The sequence below is a fragment of the Uloborus diversus genome, chromosome 3 (assembly GCF_026930045.1).
Source record: "Uloborus diversus isolate 005 chromosome 3, Udiv.v.3.1, whole genome shotgun sequence".
Classification (NCBI taxonomy): domain Eukaryota; kingdom Metazoa; phylum Arthropoda; class Arachnida; order Araneae; family Uloboridae; genus Uloborus; species Uloborus diversus.
In genome coordinates, this window is record NC_072733.1 from 81,966,731 (window position 1) to 81,989,088 (window position 22,358).

General features: G+C 30.6%; 1 protein-coding gene across 1 annotated transcript in view; it reads left to right on the top strand.

The window, feature by feature from the left end:
• LOC129218821 (glutamate receptor-interacting protein 2-like) overlaps positions 1-19,936 on the top strand; it is a 186,614-nt gene extending 166,678 nt beyond the window's left edge. Inside the window, exons 14-19 of the mRNA XM_054853143.1 lie at positions 626-770; positions 2,802-2,947; positions 8,208-8,236; positions 13,334-13,472; positions 16,990-17,672; positions 19,700-19,936. Coding sequence (XP_054709118.1) covers positions 626-770; positions 2,802-2,947; positions 8,208-8,236; positions 13,334-13,472; positions 16,990-17,672; positions 19,700-19,936 — 1,379 coding nt within the window. The remainder of the gene's footprint in view (positions 1-625; positions 771-2,801; positions 2,948-8,207; positions 8,237-13,333; positions 13,473-16,989; positions 17,673-19,699) is intronic.
• The last annotated feature ends 2,422 nt before the right edge of the window (positions 19,937-22,358 follow it).

Genomic DNA, 22,358 nt, shown 5'->3' on the forward strand with positions numbered 1-22,358 from the left:
TAAGATACTTATCAAATACAGGAAAACCCCTCCTAACAGACACCCTTCAAGTATAGATACCCCTCAAATGTATACACCCTTCTTATGCAGACAATTTTTAACTCACCGATTACAAGGCAAATAACATTATTAAACCCCTGTCCTGAGGACACCCCTCTGTTGCAGACAAAAATATTCACCCTGTTAGTGTCCGCATTAGAGGGGTTTTACTGTATATATCTTTGTTTAAAATCAGTATCTAAATGTTACTTAATGTTTGTTATTTTTTGTTTGTTTTTCATCCTTCTTGTCTTTTGAATACATCGTTTTTCCCACATTGATCAAAATTACTTTGTACAGAAGGAAAACATTAAAAAAGGTTCAAAGAAGTTTTTCCAACCCTGCATGTTGATATGTAGTTATCTTTTGAGAGTGGAACAAGTTTTGTTGACTCATGTTTCTCCAGGTGTATTAATTTGGTTGCTTAAAGCAACGACTTTGTCAAATAATGTATATACTTTTTTAATACAATTTTTTATGTTTAAATCTTAGAATTATGCTTCAAGTTTAGGAGTGTACTTAAACAACTATTTTTATCTCACATATTGCTTGTATTAAGTTCAGAATTCTTTTAATACTATTTCAGAAGACCCAGATGCAACTTGTGCAATTGTGTACACTGTGGAGCTTGTAAGACATGGGGGCCCTTTAGGTATAACTGTTTCTGGCACAGAAGAGCCGTTTGATCCAATATATATATCTGGGCTCACTGAAAATGGACTAGCTGAAAGGTACTCATTCATTGCATTATATGCTTTGAAAGATTTATTTAAAAAATAATATTTTGGAAGAAAATAATTTTTTAAAGATTTCGAAAGTTGTTTTTCCAATTTTATTTGTTTCATACACTTTTCATTGTGTAGCTTTTTTTCCCTTGACATGTTAATGGGATGTTTTTGAAATGGTGCAGGAAGTTTTTTAGTTTCTTTTTGCTTTGTTTCAACTGTTTAAACAAAGTATACCTAGATAGTTTGTACTTACTGTAAAACTAGCAGTTTGTGTCTTTAGTAGTTTGTCATTTTGTCTAATTAAATGATTACAAAAATTGTCAAAGAAAAGAAAAACCTTAATTCAAACATGTTATATTCATAGCTATAATATCAAATGAAAAATGTTATGTGTCTGATACCAAATCATGTACAGTAGATCACTAGTGATAAACTTTGATTCATCGCCAAAGAGTTTCGTGAAAATTTTTTTCTTTCTTGCAAGGATAATTTGGCTAAATACATACCTTGAGTTTAATTTCTTTCTCTTAAAAATATTGTAGTGCTTTACCTGAATGTTCAATTATTTCAGTGTTGTAATTATTTCACTGTACAGTAATTTTAATTTACAGTATGTCAATACTTTAAAAATTTTAAACCATGATTGTTAAAAAGCTTTTTTATTTACATAGTCTTAGTAAATTTTAATATTCAATAGTCAAATAAAAAAAATAATGATTAATGAATAATTAATGAATTTTAAAATAATTTTTTTGGTGAAATATTTTCTCTTTCATATTTTTGAAACAAAATTATGTCATTTTGGTCCTTTTTTTCTTTAAAATCAGAGGTACTAAAGAAGACAAGACTGGCATTGATGTTTCTTAAATAAATCATAATCATGTCTTCCCAAGTATATTACAGTGTAGTATTGTTCCATTTTTATAGTTATCAGAAGTTGTGACTTTTATTGGCTCCTCAGTAATCTATAATGCATTTATTTGTCACTCATTAAAAGTTTACTGCATCTGAAACACATGTAATTTGGTTTTATTTTGTATTGCTTTGAAACGTCATTTTGTCCGTCTTTTGAAAATTACCCAATCGGCTACTTTTAACACAATCTTGCAACACTTTGTGCATAAAGGAATGCTATTGTAAATAAATTATCTCCCCCATACAAGCTGATAAGTAAAGCAATGTGTTAAGGGAAAAACATTTCGTTTCTAATTAATTTTTTTGCAAAAAATGAAAAGGAAACTTTTGTAAAAACTTCACTTTAAAAGGAATACATTTGGGATATAAAGACAACTTTAAAGTAAAAAGACCAAATTATTTTGGGTCCAAATGAAAACTTTGAGATAAAGAAATATTCAAGTTATCAAGAGTTGCCTGCATTGTAAAAATTTATTTCTTCAAAAACATCCAAGAAATATCAATTTTAATTGTGCTACTATGTATATGGTATTAATAATTCAATCAAGAAAATGACAATTAAAATGAGACTTGCTATTTAGTCCATTGAAACAGATATTTCCTTGTATTGGTATTCGCTGTGTAGAGATCATACTATATTATGTTAATTATTCTCACTATCAATAAAATGTTTTAATTAATTGTAGTTTCTAAAGTTCGTAAAGTGTTATAATGAATGTAATAAATTAAAGATTAAATTTAAGTGAAATGTAGTATTGAATTCCAGTTTTACTTAGAGGGTTTTAAAGATGGATTTCATTTATTTAACAATTTTTTATTTATTGTGTTCCTTGTACATAAAGACAGGTTAGTTAGCTTATCTGTGTGGAAAAAAACTATTTGTGGTTCTTTTAGATTCTTACAATTTAACCGTATCTAGTGTACTCAAAAGTACATAGTTGCTTAAAAACCGTTAAGGATGTTACTTTCTAAGTACATTGCAGTGGACATCAAAGTGTTTCTCGGGATTATTTAATTACTTAGAAAGAGAGAAGGATAGTATTATCTCAGAGGGGATGATTCATTTTCTTTGCTTCTGTGTTATTACTAATGTTTCCTATATTTTATTTTATTTTTTAGAACTGGTGCTTTGCATGTTGGAGACCAAATTTTAGCAATAAATGGCAACAGTTTGAGAGGAAAAACTTTGAATGAAGCAATTTGCATATTACAGACTTGTGGGGATACGGTTACTATGAAAATATCAAAATGTCCTTGCCCTGAGAGTAAGTATGTTGTAACATCAATTGTACTTGCAGTGGAATCAATAATTTTAAGAGAGCTCTTGATCTTCATTGGAGCTTAATAAATTGCTTAGTACCAGTCTAGCTGGGTTCAGAGCCTGTTGCTAGTTATCACTTTTTGTATTGTATTTGTATAAACTATTGAAAAGTTATTTCCATAGCATTTTTAGAAGCTTATAACATTTTAACTTTATCTTTTTCTGTTCTGAAAATAAGATAATGTCATCATTATTTTCATTCTTCTGTTTTACATTTTATTAGTTCTGAAATATATGAAACCTTTATGGCTAATTAGAAACTAAATAAATAAATGCTTATAAACAATTATTTTGTCAGGATAATTAATTCTCTTGTATAGCTCGATTTATTCTTGTCATTAATGATCAATTTTTAATGTATAACTTTTGCAAAGATTGAAAAGGTCCTCCATACAAACTCTTTTAAACATGAAAAAAAAAAAACATTAAAAAAAATCAGCTGAAACAAGTTTTATACAAACAGTAATGTACATAGAATGCCCCCCTCCCTCGGAAGATTTATAAGTGCGTAAGATTTATAAGTTAAAATTTTAACATAGTGTTATTTTTTCAGAGCATATGCCCTTATACCTCTTGCCCCTCCCCCTCCTGAGCCAAGGTGGTTGCGGGGCTGCTGTGTATGTTGCTGCATACATTTATGTCAGATGAAACTTTAGAAAAACGTTTCATAATTAAATACTTTGAAAATGGTTATTTTTTAAAAGTAAAATATTCAAAATCATGTTTCTGAAAATTTAAAATAAAAAAGCTGCAACTGTTTCATTGCAGAAATTATATAAGTAATTATTTAGATAAGTTTTTGGAAGATTTATTTAGATGTGTAGCACAAATACCTATTTAATACAATCAATAAATAAATTGTGTTAACTATAATTAATCAAAACTCATTGCTTTTTATATTGATGTTGTAAAAGTAAGTATAAATAATTTCAAATAATAACCTATTAATTAGTTTTATTGGTTAAAGGCAGCGATTCCCAACCTTTTTCCCCTAATGAACTCCTTTCCAAATCCAAAAGAAGTTGTGTATCCCCTGTGTAGTAAGTAATGGGGGAAGAAAAATACACACATACAGACACTCAGTTAAATTTGGAAGATTTTTTTGCAGTTTAATGTTGTTCATCAACTCAATACAAAATCGAAAACATAATAGCAAAATTCAGAAGTACAAACATGACTACGAACTAAAATGATAGCCATAAAAGGAAACCAAAATAGAATGAAAAATAAATCCAGTGATTATTTTTTGTTGAGCTTCCATTTTGAAAGCTTTTTTCAAATAGTTGGATATTTGTGTAATAAAGAAGCGAAGCGCACAAAGTTTGGTTTAAATATCTGAGTTTTAATCCTACATTAGGTTCAGTATTTAAGTTGCTTCTGTATTTATCTCTATGTATTGAAAATCCTTCTTCACATAGAAACGCTGTCCGAAAAGGGGCTTTTTTTCTTCCAGTGAAAGAAAAATTATAAAGGTCTCCAAGTTTGTCTTTAGGAAATTTATGTTAAAAAAGAAAAAAGTAGAAACGAGTTATACTTAGCTCTAGTTTTTACACAAAAGATAATTATTACCAACAAGAATTTTTTTAAGTTCACTTATTACGATGGTCCTTTATACATTTTCGGCACTTCTCAAGCCTAGTGCTATAGAGGTTCGTTGCCTTCATATGGTAAAGAAACTAAGCATCAAATATAAACTAAATATATTTCTGGCGCTCCCATATGCACCATGTAATGTTTCCGTTAAGTGTGAGTTGAATTCTCTGATCAAAAGCTACTGAGAAACCAAAGCATTCATATTTTTTTCATCTGAATACCTTGTATTAAAAAGTGGAACTTCAATTCCAGCCTTCTCAATGAAAATGGAAAAACCCACGCCTTTTAATGACAGACTTAATTCTTTGAATGTAAAACATGTCAGCAAATATGCTAGCGTTTTCGTGCAGGAAGTATCTAATGTGAAAGAGAATTGAATAAATCCTGAACAAAAAACCTCTTAAATTTAAGACTTCATCTCAAACAAGCATGTTAAAATTCCGCCATTACAATATTTTTGCAATCCCCCTTTATCTTCCTCACGAACCCCTAGGGATTTGCGAACCACTGGTTGGGAACCAATGGTTTAAGGTATAATTTAATTTTATTATTGCCTAATAATGTCAATCCTTTCGTATTTTTTTTTTGCAAAGCTTTTGTATGATTGAAAAGAGGGCAGTTATGTCTTTATTTTAGCAATTCCAAGCATTGCTTTAATTTTAATGCTGAGATGGATTCTTGAGCTAAGTTTACATAAATACCGCAAAGTGGGGCTACTTGAGCCTCCAAGAGCTGCTTGAACCCATGAGAAAAAAGTATTTAAAATCCGACCTGGTCCTATATAACTCAATATATAGACTTAAAAAACTTTCTCCATGACAGGAAGCAGTACTAGGTAGAGGCTGGAGCATGAAACAAAGCTTCTGCTAGTCCTGCCTTTTTCTGATTGAGGTTATAATTGCAAGTTGTGTCAATAATTGTTTTTTGTGTCTGCAAACTTTAACGTGTAAGTTCATGGAAACATCTGATATCATCAAGGTCAAGACAGTTTTATGTTTGCATTCTATTTCTTAATAAAGTAACAGTGGTTTAAGGTTATAATATAAGTAACTAATATAAGTTAGTAAAAGTGCACTGGTTGCCTTAAAATGGGACTACTTGAACCCAGCTTTCAAACAGCCCCAACTACATTTCATCACTAAATTAATTTAAGTAAGGTTTCTAATGTTTTAAAATAACGAGGTTAGTTACTATTTATACCCGTTTTTTACAGATCTGGGTATAAAAAGGGTCTGAAAGTAAAAGAGACCCCCTTGAAGTAGGTAATAATCAGGATTATTAAGAGGAAAAATTACAATTGCGTCCACATTCTACTAATTCCACAGAAATGTCTTAGTGAGTGGCATCAGCACATTTTGACTTAAGTATATCAATTCTAATAAGGAAATTGAAAGATCGTTTACAAAAAGAGTCTGGGCATCCTGTAGTATTTAGTAGCTAGGAAGAGCAGGTATTAAATAATATCGGAGAAAAAAAATCCACCTAAGCCATTATAAATTGAAGGGTTTTCATTCTTTCAAACGTTTAAATAACGTGCATTTCAATTGGTTTTAGCTGTAGTTAGATTATGTTTCTATTTGAGAATTTATGTTTGCCTAAAAATGTTTTTATGCATACGTTGATTTTATATTAATTTATATAAATAATTTGCAATTTATATAAATAGTTTGATCACTAGAATGTACGTTTTGAGTTAATTTTTCAAAATCATTGGTCCTTCTTGATACCTACACTTGTTTTACAGCTTTTTCTAATGGATTTGCTGAGTGGGGTAGCCCCAGCGTGGCTACTTGAACCCAATTTTTAAAAATTGAAAAAAATATATAAAGAGTTAAAATTGTTGTTTAAAAAGGCTTTAGGAGATAGCAAAATGTGTGAAAAGTGGTAAAAACAAGGTTATCAGTTCATATTATGGTCTTAACAAAGCATTCAGTGTAAAATCTAAAAAAAGTATGAAATTTTGGGTCCAAGTAGCCCCACTTTACAATACATTTCTTTGTCACACATAATATATAGTTTTACTGTAATCTCAATAGTGCTTGTGGGGTGGGTGTGGGGGAGTCACCTACTGAGAAAAAAGTGCAGAGGGGATATGATTACATTTTGGAGGGGAATATAGTTGGTTTAATTCCTTTTCTATAGTTAAAAAAAAAGAGATTTATCACTTTTGGAGGGGGGAGGGGTATATCTCCAAATCCCACACCTAGATTTGCCACTTGTTGTGTGTGGGGAAGGGGGGAGGAGGGCAAGAAAGAACAGCCAAGTAAAGAGTCTTTTCTTTGATCATAGATAGCTCTAAATGAAATTAAACTTTTTTTTAATTCAAGTTAACTTTAAAGTGAAATACAGTAGCCCCTCATTATATCGCGCCTCGCTATATCGCTCATTCGGATGTATCGCTTTTTTCTTCTGCTCCCGAAATATTAAAGCCTAAAATAAGAAAAAAAAACTTTGCTTCAAGTTTGAAACAATTTCTAAAAACATACGGTATTGCTCAGAGAAGGTCTCTTTCTTCTTTATTTTGTCAATGAATAAAAGGAAGCTATTCTTCTGAATTCGCTGGAAAAGTAGCAGCAGTTCCTGTCACTGCAAATGTACATACCCGCGCAGTATATTTCCATTTAAGATAGTCTGTAAACTTTTTGACATCTTCTTTTGTATTGATGCATTGCCGTTACAATGAGTGAGAGACATCATCATATTATACTAGTCCATGTAGAAGATAACATACGCCTTTCTTTTAGTACAGAAAAGATTTGTGCTTGGTTGCACAAACCAGGATTTGCATTAAAGAAAGAATGATCTGGACAGGAAAAAGAGTTTTTCGTAAACAATGTGGTTACTTTTACTTTTCACATCCTTTGTCCAGGAAGGCAAACAGATTAGAAAGTCTACTGGGAATAAGAGGGTATTGGGATGCTCACTCTTATCTCGCGGTAGCTCAGAGAGATCGTCTTCATTCGCCATTTGATGTTTTTAATTTTCTGACGGTGAAATGTTCTTAAATTTCAATCTTGTTTAAATTTCAATAGATGTGATAGTACATTCGTGAACTACATCGAAACCATTAGAAAATCATGTAAGAAGAACGAATGCTAATTTACTTGTATATTGGAATTGTAGCTATTTTTAATGACCTCCGTTATATCGCGCTTTCGGAGATATCGCTCTTTTTCTTTGTCCCCCGAAAAGCGCGATATAGCGAGGGGTTACTAGTTAGTGAATTTATTTCCTAGTCAAAAGAGTTGTAATAAAAAAATAAATTTTAAATACATTTTAGGGTTGGGTTAGACAATTTTTTGAAGACTTGCTCCACTATTGAGATCAATCCTGCACATATTTTTATTTCATTCCTGTGTTTTATAATTTGGTGGAAAATGTTTCTTAAAGTTTATGTTTCATTGTGAAAATGTGTTGCTTTTTAAAAGAATTTTTGTTGCACTGTATTTTCATTATATCATGAAATAATAAATATTGCATTATTTTACTGAAAATGAACAATGTTTTTCCTCTTCCTTATCACACTCATTTGTATTTAAATCTTAAATTTCAAAGTTCTCCATTTGTTTTTGTAATATGATACATGTGGTAATTTTATAATATTTTTACAGGGTTTGAAACTGAAGAGACAAGAACAAAAGTATGTATTCTTTGTTCATCTTAAATTATTCTGTATCATGTTTTGTCTGTATCTGTATTCATGTGTCATTAAAATAATTTTAGTATTTTTTATTTTATAGTCCGTAGCTGAAATTTAGTGTAGTACATTCAAGAAAGGGATAAAATTTTTATAAAACATTTTGACAACCTTTCTTTATAAATAGAAAGGTCTTGAAAAGTTAAGCTTTTTTTAAGTAAATGAAAATCTAACCATTATTATTTTTTTATTTTCTTTTACTTCCTTGTGTGCGGGACTTTTTTTTAATCAGTGTATACTTTTTATTTATTTCCAACGTATTTTTTTGATCAGAGTTCTAAAAAATTACCCACCTTATGAACATTCTGAGTAGCAGGAGCCTCTCCTTCAGTACTATTTTTCCATATACAATGAAATATGCAGTCTCTGTCCAGGATCTTGTCCTCCCTACGCAGAAGTGAATGTCATCTCTAGCAGAACTCAAATTAGACGCTCTTGCCACAATTTATGAAAGGTACTAAGATGATAAATGGGTACACATTAATGCCAATGGATTGGCTGATGGAACCTCTGAAAGAGCGCTCTCCGGCATCTTCTCCAAGTTTTTTCAAATTGAGCAACCATTGAGTTCAAGTTCAGACAATTTTGATGAAGAAATTTTGGCAATTTATCTGGCTGTTCAAATGGTTGAAGAGATACATGGTGAAGAATTCACTCCCTTCATTGACTGTCAGGCTGCAATCTATACTAATTCATCCTACACTCTGCTCCCTACCACTATTGAATTCGAGTGTAAGAACCTTATCAATACTTTCCTAACTTCCAGTAAGGAGATCATTTTACAAAGGATTCCTAGCCATTGTGTCTTATCAGGTAATGAAACTGCAGACACTCTTGCAAAAGAGGTTTCTCTCCTGACCCCTTCTGTGCCCCCTGCTAATCTGAGAAACATCAAACTTTTGCTCAAGCAAAAAATTCATGAGCACCACCCAAGCTCCAGTAGGGGAAAATGTCTTGGCAAATCTTGGGATAGCCTTTTGTCATCTTGTATTCCCAGGAACCTACCTAGAGCTATAGGTGTCTCTTCCTTCTGCTTGCTGACAGGACATGACCTTCTTCAGGCTCATATACATCAATTTAGACTGGTGGACTCTCCTAACTGCATTTTTTGTGGCGAAGGAGTTGACATGAATGGCGAGCATCTCTTTGATTGCTCCGCACTCCAGAGGGCCCAGAACTTTTCTTTTTTCAAGATGCTCTCCCCTGATGGAGATTCTTCAATTTTGTACTAGGCTGTAAAACTTTGTATGCTCAAAGGAGTAAATAGTTAATATTTTATCCCTTTAGCTATTTGAAGGATGTAATTAAAAAAAAACTTCCATGTATGAAGCAAAGAAAGTATCATATGCACAAAAATTTACCACTCAAGATTTCTATGTGGATTTCAATTTTACTAATTTGAGACTCAATTTTGACTTGTTTTGTCATGGTCTGTAGATACTGTTTGATCATTCATGTAATTGAAAGGCAAGCTGTTATTTCTAAATATGCTGGCACGCCAGTTTGCCAAATTTGAAGCAGTGCTACATTAAAATAAATGAAACATGTGCACCAGAGTCACCTCACTACTTTTCCTTTTCCCTGTTAGAATCATTCAAATAGAATAATCTGCATCAAATAGATAAATCTGGCTGCTTGCCAATTTTCCTGAAAAAACATATTCAAACACTATGTACATAAACTTTGGTCATCTGTGACTGGATTGTCACAAGTCTTGTCATAGATCTTAGCAAGTTTGCACATACATGAGAGTAGCTTTAGAATGTTGAAAGTTTCATTTAGGGTTTGAGCAGAATTTAGTTGTGCAATGACCAGGCATGTAACTGGGGTCTAAGATTTGGGAGGTCAAGAACTCGTTTTTTTTAACATTAGGAGACAAATACTATTTTTTGCAGATAAATACTTTAAATACAGCTGTTTTACTAAATAATTGTTTTGTTTTTCTTTCAGTTTGTGATGTCTTATTAATAAACAGTATTAACTGTGAATATTAAATGTAATTTTTGTTGAATAGACATTCTCTTGTGTAATTGTTTACAGACATGCAACTATGTATTTCTTTTTGAAAACTATTATTAAGGGATTGCTAATTGAATATATAACTTTTATGGGAATTTGGTGAACATTCAGACATTTTTTACGAATTGGCATATATTCAGTACTCATCTGTAGTCCAGGATTTATTTTATTATGTTACACAATAAAGAGTAAGATATGTACATATGAGGCAGTGAGATGCAAAGAGATGTAAGTGGCAAAATTAAAAATTTGGAGATGACCAGTACACATGGTAGGTGAACCTCTCTTCTGTCTTGGGGCAAGAGATAGTACTAGTAGCCCTGGTAGTTGCTGCTGTACAGCATGATTTAGAAAAAAAAATCAATGAAAGCCTACCTAGGAGCTGATCTTTAAACGCGCTTTACTCAAAACTTGAAATGTCCACTTGCATCCCTTTGTCTCTCACTGCCTCATATGATATAGTTAATTTTTATGTGTGTTTGTTTGTGGACTATGTTTTGATAAGACCTAGAGACATAAAATTTGTTACACAGGTGTAGTTTTTGCTGATGTTGTGCTTGAGTTTTGATAAATTAACAGAAAAAGGTTATTTAATGTGTTATTCAATTTTCATCACCTTTTTACCCTTCAGACCCTGAATTAAAAGCGCCAGAGAAATGTTTTTTTGTCCTAAATAAATAAAATATTTTAGATGAGATAGAAAAAAGTGTTAGCAAAGCAAGTTTTGGTATTTAAATGCATCACTTTTAGTATCTATTTATTTTGATTTCAATTGCTTGATTTGTTGATCGGTTCATAAAAGCTGTATGCTGCTAGTTGCTGTGCACAGTACTTAAAAATGTTGTAACCTTTTATTAGAGTTTGATTTCAGCTTGTTAGTTAAAACGGGGTTGTTCTTTCATAGTAAAACAACTGGCCAGCTCAACTATACTTTGTGTGATTCAATAATAATAATAATAATAATAATAATAATAATAATAATAATAATAATAATAATAAATAATAATAAATGAATAAAAAAAACAGAAGATTTTTTTTAAAATACTGTCTTTTTTTATTTTTAAATAAAACTTAGGAGTTTTGACCCCCTTCCTTCCCCCAGACTCAGCTGCATTCCTCTCAGTGACTAAATAGTTGAAATTGACTGTTTATCCAGCCATTTGTACATTTATCTCGCTTAATCATAATCAGTTGTTGACTGTTAAAATTTTTCATTAGGACTTTTAAAGCACGTAGTTTATGCCTTTCTTCCTTTGATTGCAATTTGATATTCCAAAAGGGCAATTTGCTTTTGGTTTTATGTTGAAACTCATATTCTTTTTGGCATTAATTTATCTTGTGTTAAAGGCTTCATTAAAACTATATTTTGGAGTCATCTGAATATTTCTTTCCATTTGCCAAGTACTGAAAATGTAGCCTCCCATTACCTCTTTACTACATTATTATTCACAGGTAACAATGTTTTGCACTCACTAAAGATTTCAGTTATCATAGCTCAATGAAAATCTTATACATATATATATTCACACACACACTGTCAGACCTCAATGTTAGGTCACCTACATATATGGTCATCCCCTTCTAAGTTATATTCCCCCCTTCTAAGCTATATATAAGGTCACTTTCCTGAAGTCTTGACTCATCAAACAGGTAGTCTATGTTATGTATTATCAGATATATGGTGAAATCATGATACAGTGAAACCTGTGTAAGTTGACCACTTGTGGTTCACTACTTTAGTGGTCAACTTAGACAGGTGGTACACTTATAGAGGGTAGTAATGAAAGCTCTTTTTTTTTTTTTTTTTGGTCATTTCTTGTCCCCCATGCATTTTTTTAACTAATTGGAATACTTTAAACTCACTTTCATTGTTTAACATTACTTTAAAACAATAAGAAAAAAATGTTGTTTAAATATTTTTAGAGATTATTTACCAAAATGACGCATAAAGTATCATACAAAATTAAAATTTTTGTGAATCGATCAAAAAAAAAAAAGGCTCATTGCTTATGAAAAAGTACTTACTTGATATTAACAATTCCTAAAAATTCATAACAAGTCAAAAGTGACTCAAATTCTTCATTTGATTTTTTCTTGTACATTTGTAACCATGGTAATCTACTTTTCAACAAAATAACTCTTTATTGAAGTTTGGCTCATTTTCTGGGACTTAACATTAGCCCAATGTTTTTCGATGGAAGCATAAATTTTCATATGTTTTTTCTAAAATGGGTCTGGTTACTTATTTGAGGCATAAATGATGAAACGTTTATTACAATCTAATGCTTTTGCATAGTGGTCAACTTACAAAGGGTTTTTTACACTACTCCAAGCCAAAGCTGGTGTATATTAGTGGTCAAGATAGAGAGGTGGTCAAGTTACAGAGGTTTTCCTTCATTATATAAGATAAGACTAATTCCGTTCCTGACAAAAGCGGTCAACTTAGACAGGTGTTCAACTTACAAAGGTGGTCAACTTTACAGGTTTTACTATTGCAGTCACTTAAAAGGTCACTTTTGTTTGAATTTCTTTGAATAATTTCAGTGCCACTTTCAATTCTAAAAAGTTTTCGCTGTGCATGATCTTTTGTCAACAAAAGATATTTCTACTATTAACAAAGTATGAAGTGCAGAGAATGCAGTATAAAAGCAGTGATGCTAAAAAGTGAAGTGGTGAGACAATCAGAAGCTCCCAAAACATAAATTCCATGCGTTAATTTTTTACGAGACATGAGAGCTTTGACTTAAATTATTTGAAAAAATACTTCAAAAACGTAGCTTAAAAAAGAAAGGAAAAATGCTTAGGTTATTGTTATTGACTATGTGTTATTGACTAGTTCATGTTAAGTTAGTTCGGCATCAGTACTTTGCATTTTATTACATAACTTAGTTTTCTGCTTAAAATATGTAGTACTTTTTAAAGTTATTGGCTTTAATAACTTACTGAGATGTCCTGAAAATTTTGTCATATTTTTGATGCATAAACTAGACTATGTTTGAAATTTAGCTACATATTTTCTAGTGTACTCATTGTGCGACTGAAGACCAAATGAAATCTTTTGCTACTCCTCTGTCTAGTGTTGATAGTGCAGTTGATTCCTGGGATAGCTGTAATCCTGGTCTCTCTACAAATATTACACATGTGAAAAATGAAATTCATGGTAAGATTGAAAAGTTTTTCTTTTTTGAAGATAATAATTAAAAAATTGTTTTTTTTTTTTCATTTTTAACTTCATAATGATTAAGTAATATAACTATTGTAATGCTTTCTCATATTTATACAGGGTGTTCATAATTAAATTACACTACTTTAAAGCAGCTTGTCTAACTGCAAGACTTTTCCTCAGAAATTTAAAAGAAAAAAATGTAGAACAGAACGAAGGAATGGCAAATAAAAAGAAAATTCAAAAGAGGGTGTTTTTATGAGTTACATTTTTGCTATGTATTTAGGATTATTGAAAAACCAATCTTTCATCAGAACATGGTCAACATGAGGGCTATCATTTTCGTCTACTTTCTCGAATTGTAAGATGGCATGTTCCACAGTTGACTACAGTATGTTCTGGGTCATTCCATGCGAAACGAGCAAATCAGCTGTGGCTGACATGTCACAGATTTCAATGAAAATTTTTATTTAGGTAAACCATGCATATCTATGAGGGAATGCAAAGTATGGAAGTTTAAAAACTGTTTGTTGCTTTGTTATTGACATTAGAAGTTGATGCTTATGCTAAGTCTAAATTTTCAGAGTTCATTGCTGCCAGTTTGTGACTCAATAACTCCATAAGTTATAAACGTACACTTAAAAAATAAATATTTCGGAATTCTATAAACAAAACTCTATTGGGAAAAAGCAAAGTAAAATTTATTCGGATCTTTTTTTGAATCTGAGATATTAACAAATATTGAAATTTTGCCAATTTACTTCAGATTTCAAATCACTCTTCTAGCTCTTTTAATAAAAATATTAGAGTAAAAATGATTCAGATTGAAAAACTATCTGTAACTAACTATCTGCTCTAATTTAGTTATTGTTTATGAATTTCTTGATGACGAAATCGTACTTTAAAAAATCGAAAATTTCAGTTTTTCCTCTATTTCAGATGTTTTTTTGAAGATGAGGGAATGCTCTAAATTCACTCAAGTTTTTTTATGTAATATATTGAAGTGTCTTTTAGATGGTATTAAATTTTAATCATTGGTATCAACGTATTTTTGTTACTAGAGTAACTTGAACTTAGGCAAAATTTCATTAGTTAGTTCTTTTATTGTAAGTTTAGCAAAACTAACCATTTCTTTCGTGTTTCATTTTCTCAAAAGCATGTTTATGAAGTATTTGCTAAAATATACATTTTTTAAAAATCGAAATAAATGTTAGATATACTTGCTTTTGCATCATTGAGTCTTTTATCTAGTGTTTTGAATTCTCGTAATTTCACAGAAGGATCTATCCATACAGGTTTCATACAGTGTAAACTACTCATTCATGTTCAAATATTTCTAAGTTATAAAATTAAAATAATAATTTTGAAAATTACAATATGTTTTATCAGTATAATGTATAATGTAGGGCACAATATATGTAATTTAAGAAGGTGCAATGAAGTTTTCACACTTTTAATTTCTGTTTTAGTGTGTGAATTGACTAGCAAAATTGCTCAATTTCAAAGACCTGTATCTTTTTTAAAAACCAAATACAAAAAACAATATGTATATCATGTATAGTACTTGAATGGAATATTCAATTGGCCAAGAAATTTTATTTTTAATTCCATCCCCTTTTGGTTTACAGGGGTCTAAAAATGTCATTTTTGTCATTTTTCCGATTTTTGAGGGGCTGTAATCTATATAGGGCGCACAAACACACAGCAACAGTTACATATTCTTTTTAGCATGGTTCCAGTGATTAGTTTTTGTCGTATTTCATTTTGTGTTTCCATCCCCTACGCGAGTTATCCCCCTTAGAAATGAGTAAAATTTTTACATTTGGTCTTGAACTAACCTGTTGCCATTATTTTAATTAATAACGTACAGCTACCTAACTCAGCATGTAAGACTATCAACTTATGCACTTTAACATCAAAGCGTTAAATTAACTGTCATAAATGTAATTCAAATAGATTTTGGCCAAAATGCAAAGGTCTAAAAGTGCCATTTTTGAATACGAAAATCACTTTTGATGACCTCCAAAAAATCAAAGTTGAGATAAAAAATAAAAGAGGTTTTAAACATCTTTCATATGCAGCTTTTAGGGATATGAATTTCAAAAAAATTAAAAATGGTCGAGCACAACCATCCGTCGAACCTGTATGGATTGACCCATAAAACAGAAAGAAAATGCTATTTTTCTGAATTTTATTTTACGTTTGGAAATCAAAAACCAATTTCGAGTTTCTTCAAGCAAATAGTAGAAACACAGCTCTATATTCTTGAAAAATTTTAAAGTTGTCTGAATTTTCCCTCATTTGAATTTTTGTGTGTACGTGAAGGGGAAAATCATCATTTTACAAAATGTCACTAAGTTTAAAACTGATTTTGAAGACAAATGAGTTAAAATACAACTTCAAAAGTAAGGTATTTCTTTTATGATGCTTAGCACATTATTGGGTATTAATTTCATCAAAGCTAATGCATTCCTTAAAGATTGAGATTAAAAAATAAAATGCTTAATTATGAGAAAATTGAAATATTTTCAGTTTTTGAGACTCGGTCAAAAGTTAACTATAATAACTTTCAACATTTTATTGATATCAGACTGATTACCCTACTCCATAGATTGCAAAAACATATAACTTTTATGTTTTCATTAAATAGTTAACAAGATACAAGCCTTCAAAAGTGCAACATTTAGCTTTGATGAGAATGCTGTTCAATTTGACCAATTTTCAATCGCATGTAACTACTTAAATAAAAAATTTTAAGCAAAAATATTTTAGATATTTTTATATAGGCATAAAAGGAACCTGTATACCAAATTTCATAAAAATCTGTTACCATGCGGCCACCACTTTTTTGCGAATTTTGCTCATTTCGCATGTAATGACCCTTCTGGGAAATGCTACAAACGTCTTGTGATATGTTGTATTTAAGATTTGTCTTCTGGGATTATCACCATTTATGAGATGTTCCAAATGCCTCCAAAACTAAAAGTCACATGGATCGAGGTTTGATGATCAAGAAGAAATGTTTTTCATTAAAAATGTCCTCTGATGATAAAACTTTGAATTATTTTTTCATTTGCTCAAACAAATTCCTATCACTTCATTGCATTGTGCACAAAATTTTGTTCATTTCTGAACAATAGTTTCGTCGCTAGACAACTTTAATGTAGGATCATTTAATTATGGACACCCTGTATGTTTAGTACTTACAGCTTTTTAATTCTCTAAGTGAAAACTGAAGTTAGTTAACTTAACCTATTCTTATAAATAAGATGAATTTTATGCTAAAGAAATTTGAAATGTAGTGAACGTATTTTTTCTAGTGTGCTCATTGTGAAACTTATGGACTGATGAAACCTTTTGCTTTTCCTCTTTCTGTTGTTTATAGTGCAATTGATTCCTTAGATAACTAATGTCATGCTTTTTTAATGATGATTTAATTCATTCAATTGAATAATGGATAAATAACATGTGATTTTTATTTAAAATACATATCTTATTGCTTCTAATAATGTAGGTCATTCCGTGAGTGATGGAAATTTGTGTGCCTCATATCAAGCTACTTCTGATTTGTCACCAGCAAGAAATATTGATATAAATGTAGGATCAGTTTCATGGGAACTAAAAACTGTTAGATCAAACAGTTTTTCTGGAAGTCTTTGTGTTCCATCTGATGATGAAAAGGAAAGCTGGCATAAGGTTTTGGAAGACTTGCAAACGTGTGGACAATCTCAACTTCTTCGTCAAATTGAGAGAACTATTTTGGGTTATGATGAAAATGAGAATGAAGCAAGATCAGGCTCTGAAGATTTAAATACAAATGTAAAATCTCTCTCTAGGGACTTATCAGAAAATAAATTAGATGAACTAAATTCTCAAATTGAGCAACTCAGTGTTGATTTTAAAGATGATTCTTTTCATGATTCAGCACTAAGCAGTAGAGAGTATTCAGACTATCCTCAAATACATAGTGTTTGTAATGATTCTAGAAATACTTTTTGTGTGCCATCATCATCTTTTTCGTTCCCTTTGCCTATTGAAATTCACAAAGTTATGCTTTTTAAGGACCAAGTGTATGAAGATTTTGGGTTCAGTTTATCTGATGGAAAGTTTGAAAATGGTGTCTTCATCAACAGCATTCGACCTGGTGGTCCTGCCGATATGAGTGGCTTAATCAAACCATTAGATAGGATATTACAGGTAACTTTTTTAAAATTGTAAGTAACAGTTAAAAGAACTTCTCTTCTTTGCACTCAATTTTTTTTAGTTGTATAATTACTGTTGTATTTGAACATCATAATTTTCCTTTCCTTTAATATTTTTAAAATCTAAATTGAATCTTTTTTTTATTAATTTATACACACGTACATGTACTTGTGATAGAATCATATAATTATATTTCTAGAGCTAAAAAAGTAATTGTTCTAGTGCAATATAGTTTTTCAGAATAGTGACCAAACTAGGATCGTATCTGTTTCAACTATAAGGCATCACAACATATCATGATCATTCTGTTTAAATGGAAGTCCATAGTTATTTAATGATGCTGTAATAATAAGCATCACTGACAATTTGTTTAGTTGAAGGCATGTAAGTTTATTTTGATGAGAAAATGATGCCTTGATAGCGCATCAAAAATAATACCATGAATGTTGAACACTGAGGTTTTGACAAGAGAAAAAGACCCTGGAAATCTTAGTTATAATTTTTTTTTTTGTTCTTCCCCAACAAAAAAAAAGTAAGCTACCTCATTAAAAGCTCTATTACATAATAAGCATGGATATTAAAAATTTCACTACAGTCAACTCTCGATAACTTGAAGTCTTATAACTTGAATGTTTCTTTTTCTGTTCAAAGTTTTCTATAGGTCCCAAAATTATCAGTGTTTTCCAATGCTAAGTTGTCTCTATTTCTCGTAGTTAACAACTTTTAAGTTGAAGCTGTTTTGCTTTATCAGTTTGTGTGAGAGAGGAATTCATTCACAAAGTACTATAGTGCGACTTGCAATTTAACCGTATTTCTTTCCCTTCTTCCCCTAGATTCTTATGAGATGACCCCCGGTGCCATGTTCTTTTTCTCCAAATATTTATGAGGAATCTATACAGTATTGCCAGATTAAGTGAAAAATGGCTAGCAAACTAAAACTTTGAGTAGCATCTGGCTATTTTTGGTTGACTTTAAACTTTTTCAAAATTTGAAAAAGTAGCCTTTGTTTTCTGGACAACATAAACAATTGTGCTTTTATGTCAAAATAATGTTTCAAAGTAGTGTGATCAAGAGAAATTGGGTGACCTTGTATTATCTAGGGCTATTTTCTTAACATTTTGGAGTTTTTACTATTTTAAACATCTGGCAACCCTGCTTGGCCATTTCCAGACTTCAGGATTGAGATTTGGTTGTGTGGTGTTTACTTAGAATGTTGTCAAAACAAGAATTGAAAACTTAGCTTGAAATAGAAAGTGGATTTGTTAAAAAATGAATGACTTCTAAAAGTTCGATAAAGAGAAAAATGTGAGCAGACAAAGATAACTTAATTTTTTTAAGTAAGTATGTTAATAAAATTTATTTTCTGCGAAAATATTTTTGTACTGCACTAATCGCTCTTTTTATTCTAAACTATGATCTTTTATAGTCCATCTAACATACACTATTTCTAGGAGGGGGAAAGAGACATTATTCTTGAAAAGACTGGGAGGAAAACTTCCAATGTCTCGATCTTCCCATAACTCGAAGCTTTTAGCCATCCCTTGTGACTTGGAGTTATTGAGAGTTAATTGCAGTTAAGATATGAGTAAATACATAGGAAAAGTTCATGTAACAGAAGAGCAAGCTATATATGACTCCAGTTCTTGCTCACATACCTTAAAAAATCAAATATATGGGTACAGTCAATACAGTTATTTCTTTGTTGCCAGCTGATTGTTTTTCCTCTCGTATTTTCTTTTGTACCAAAAAGTTTAAATTAAAAAAACCAAAAAGTTTAAATTAAAAAAAAAAATTTATTCTTTTAAGTATTTGTTATTATATAGTGATATTATGTGGTGAGAAGATAAGTAAACCTCTTTCATTATGATTGTTAATCAAATTATATAAGAATATTTTTTTTATCTACTTCTTAAAGGTATCTACCTCTAGTTAGTGTATAGTTTCAATAGTTAAGTCAATAATAAAAAACTCTTTATTTTGTAACTTGAAATTTAAAAAAAGTGTTTACATTGTCATTTTAGGTTAACAATGTAAAAACATTCAATGCTGGACTAATTGTACCACTTATTGCATCATCTGGAGATAGAATTGAACTTGTTATTAGTCGCCCAGCTTACAATAGTGAGTCATCTTCTGAAAGCACCCTAGGATGTGCTAGTAACTCTCACCCTTGGATTGAAGAAGATGGAGAAAGAGAAGGAAGTTTGTATCCTTTCCCTTCCAGTTCACAAGTACAAACACTTACCAAAACATTGTAAAAATATGTTTTGTTCCATGTATTGCATTCATTGTACTTTTTTACTTATCTTGTTATTGTTTTCCTGTTATGTTTGTTTTTGCTCTGTAAATATAGTATTTATTTTATTTGAACATGTGCATAGTGTTTTTCATGAAAACATTTCTCTAAGCCTCTTGAGCTGAAGTATCTTACTAGAATTATTTTCACATTCTTGCTGTAATGTGAGAAAGTTAATTATGTTGAATGTTTAAATTAATTTTATATAGTTGTAATTTAGATGTTCTTAAATTGTTGATGAAAGTGTCTACAGAAATTTAAGTTTTACTTTTTAAATAATGTCTTAACCAGTTGTTCATTCAGGATTTTTTTTTAAGAAGGGAGGTAAGATCAATGTCAGAATTTTCAAGAGGGAGTCTTATGCAGTGTGAATTCCACTGAGTGGAACTAGGGGAAGTAATCTCACTTGTGGAAATAAGGAAAGACCTTCATTGACAATCTTTTCCCTTTTGAAATTGATGATCATCCCCTCCTATAAAAAATTAGCAAAATGGATTTATAAAATTAAAGTTTGAGCCTAATTATGCAATGTTTTTTGTATGTTCCTCATATTTTGCTTTTATTTTTAATACAATTTTCAATCTCACATTTTATTTATTCTTATTTTTATTCTTTGTTATTACTGCTGTTGCTATTTTATGTTTCACATTCTGTTTAGTGTGATCGTTTTGTAATTGCAGCCAGTTCCCCGTTTTATATAAAGGCTATGTCTGTCAGCATTGGATCAGTTATCACACTGCGTAATAAAAATTGCAGGATAGCTTTTGTGAGAAAGGTTTAAATGTAAAGTCAACAATACTCTTTAGTCAAATATCATAATGTATACAAACAAGTTGATAGTGAACTTTTCTAAAAGTTAAAAATTTAAATGCTTAAGCCATGCATCTTCATAAAATATGTACTTGAACTTAGAGACAAGCTTTTTTTCAGTTTAAAGCTGGTATTTTTTTTTTAATCCATTGCTAGATTTTCTTCTGCAGTTTCAAAATTTTCAATTTGGGATGTTTTGAAACCTTTTGTTATGTTAAAACTTCCAACTACTAGTTAGCTGATTTCTACTTAACAGGACCATGCTATTTTCTTCAGCCCATTATGGTGTACCGCTTAAAAAGAGAGGCAAGGAGAATTACTTCTTGAGTGTTACTGGTGGAACATGTTCTTCTAAAGTTCTATTTCAAATTTCATGCTCTAAAACTTGAGTGGTGAAACTGGTTAGTTTTAAACAAATTAATACCACTGATATTGAAATGCTTTAATAAAATGTAAGGCCCTGGAAAGCAACAAATGGAGTGTTGTAAATGCAGCATTTCCACAGGCTTTTTTTTTTTTTTTTTTGTACAACTTGTAAATTCTGCTGTGCTACCAATTTTTCTAAAAATATTAGAAGAAAATCAGATTAATGAAAAAAATCTTTGGTGGATACTTTACAAAATAACCATTCTACCACTTATCACTGGTATACCTAGATGTTCAGCATAAAATCTGGTCAGGTTTTTAATATTTGACTGAAAAAAAAAGTATACTGTTAAACTTGTTGTACACATATTGATTATTAAATTTACCAATTAGTACAAAATGAAGTAACTACAATGACCATTAATTTATATTAAAGTGCTCCTTGCTATCCTAAAGCTAAATTTTAATGTCTGAGTGATGAGTTGTCTTTCTTTTTTTCTTTCTTTCTCCCCCCCCCCTTTTTTTGCAAGCTTTAGGGAATTGAAATACAACAAAGCCATAGGGACTGTAGGACAGCTCTGTGATACTACATACATGCAGCCACCTTATACACCCACTAATACCCAGTCACCTTATCATTACTAATCACCGAATCTGGTGGAGAATGATATTTCACAAGATATTCTTATTTTAGAATAAAGCTTTGTTCAAACATATTTATTATTTTAACAGTATACAAATCTCTAGATACCTTGAATGTGAATTCCTTCCTTAATGTCTTTATAATGCTCTTTTTTAGTTTCTTCCTATTCTGTACACTTATATGGTTCAGTATCATGCTTAGATGATATAATTATCACCAAAATTATTTTAAGAGTGCATAATATTATTAAAAATATCTTTAACACTATTTTGTGGATTTTTGATGGATGTAAGAAAATCATTCATTAACTCAGTTCTTGTAGTAGTTCGAATTGAGTATTTCAAATGCAGATGCTCATAGAACAAACATAAATTGAAGAGAAACACAAAAACTATCAGTTTTGCAAACCTAAGTTTATTTTTCTTTAGTTTATTTTAAGTTTTCATTAATATTAGTGTGCAGTGAACTTTGTTTCAGTGCTTGTCAAGAATCTTTATGTATGCTTTTGCATGGATTTCTCTTTTTATGTGAAGTTAAGAATGTATAGGGTAACGGCACCAGTAAC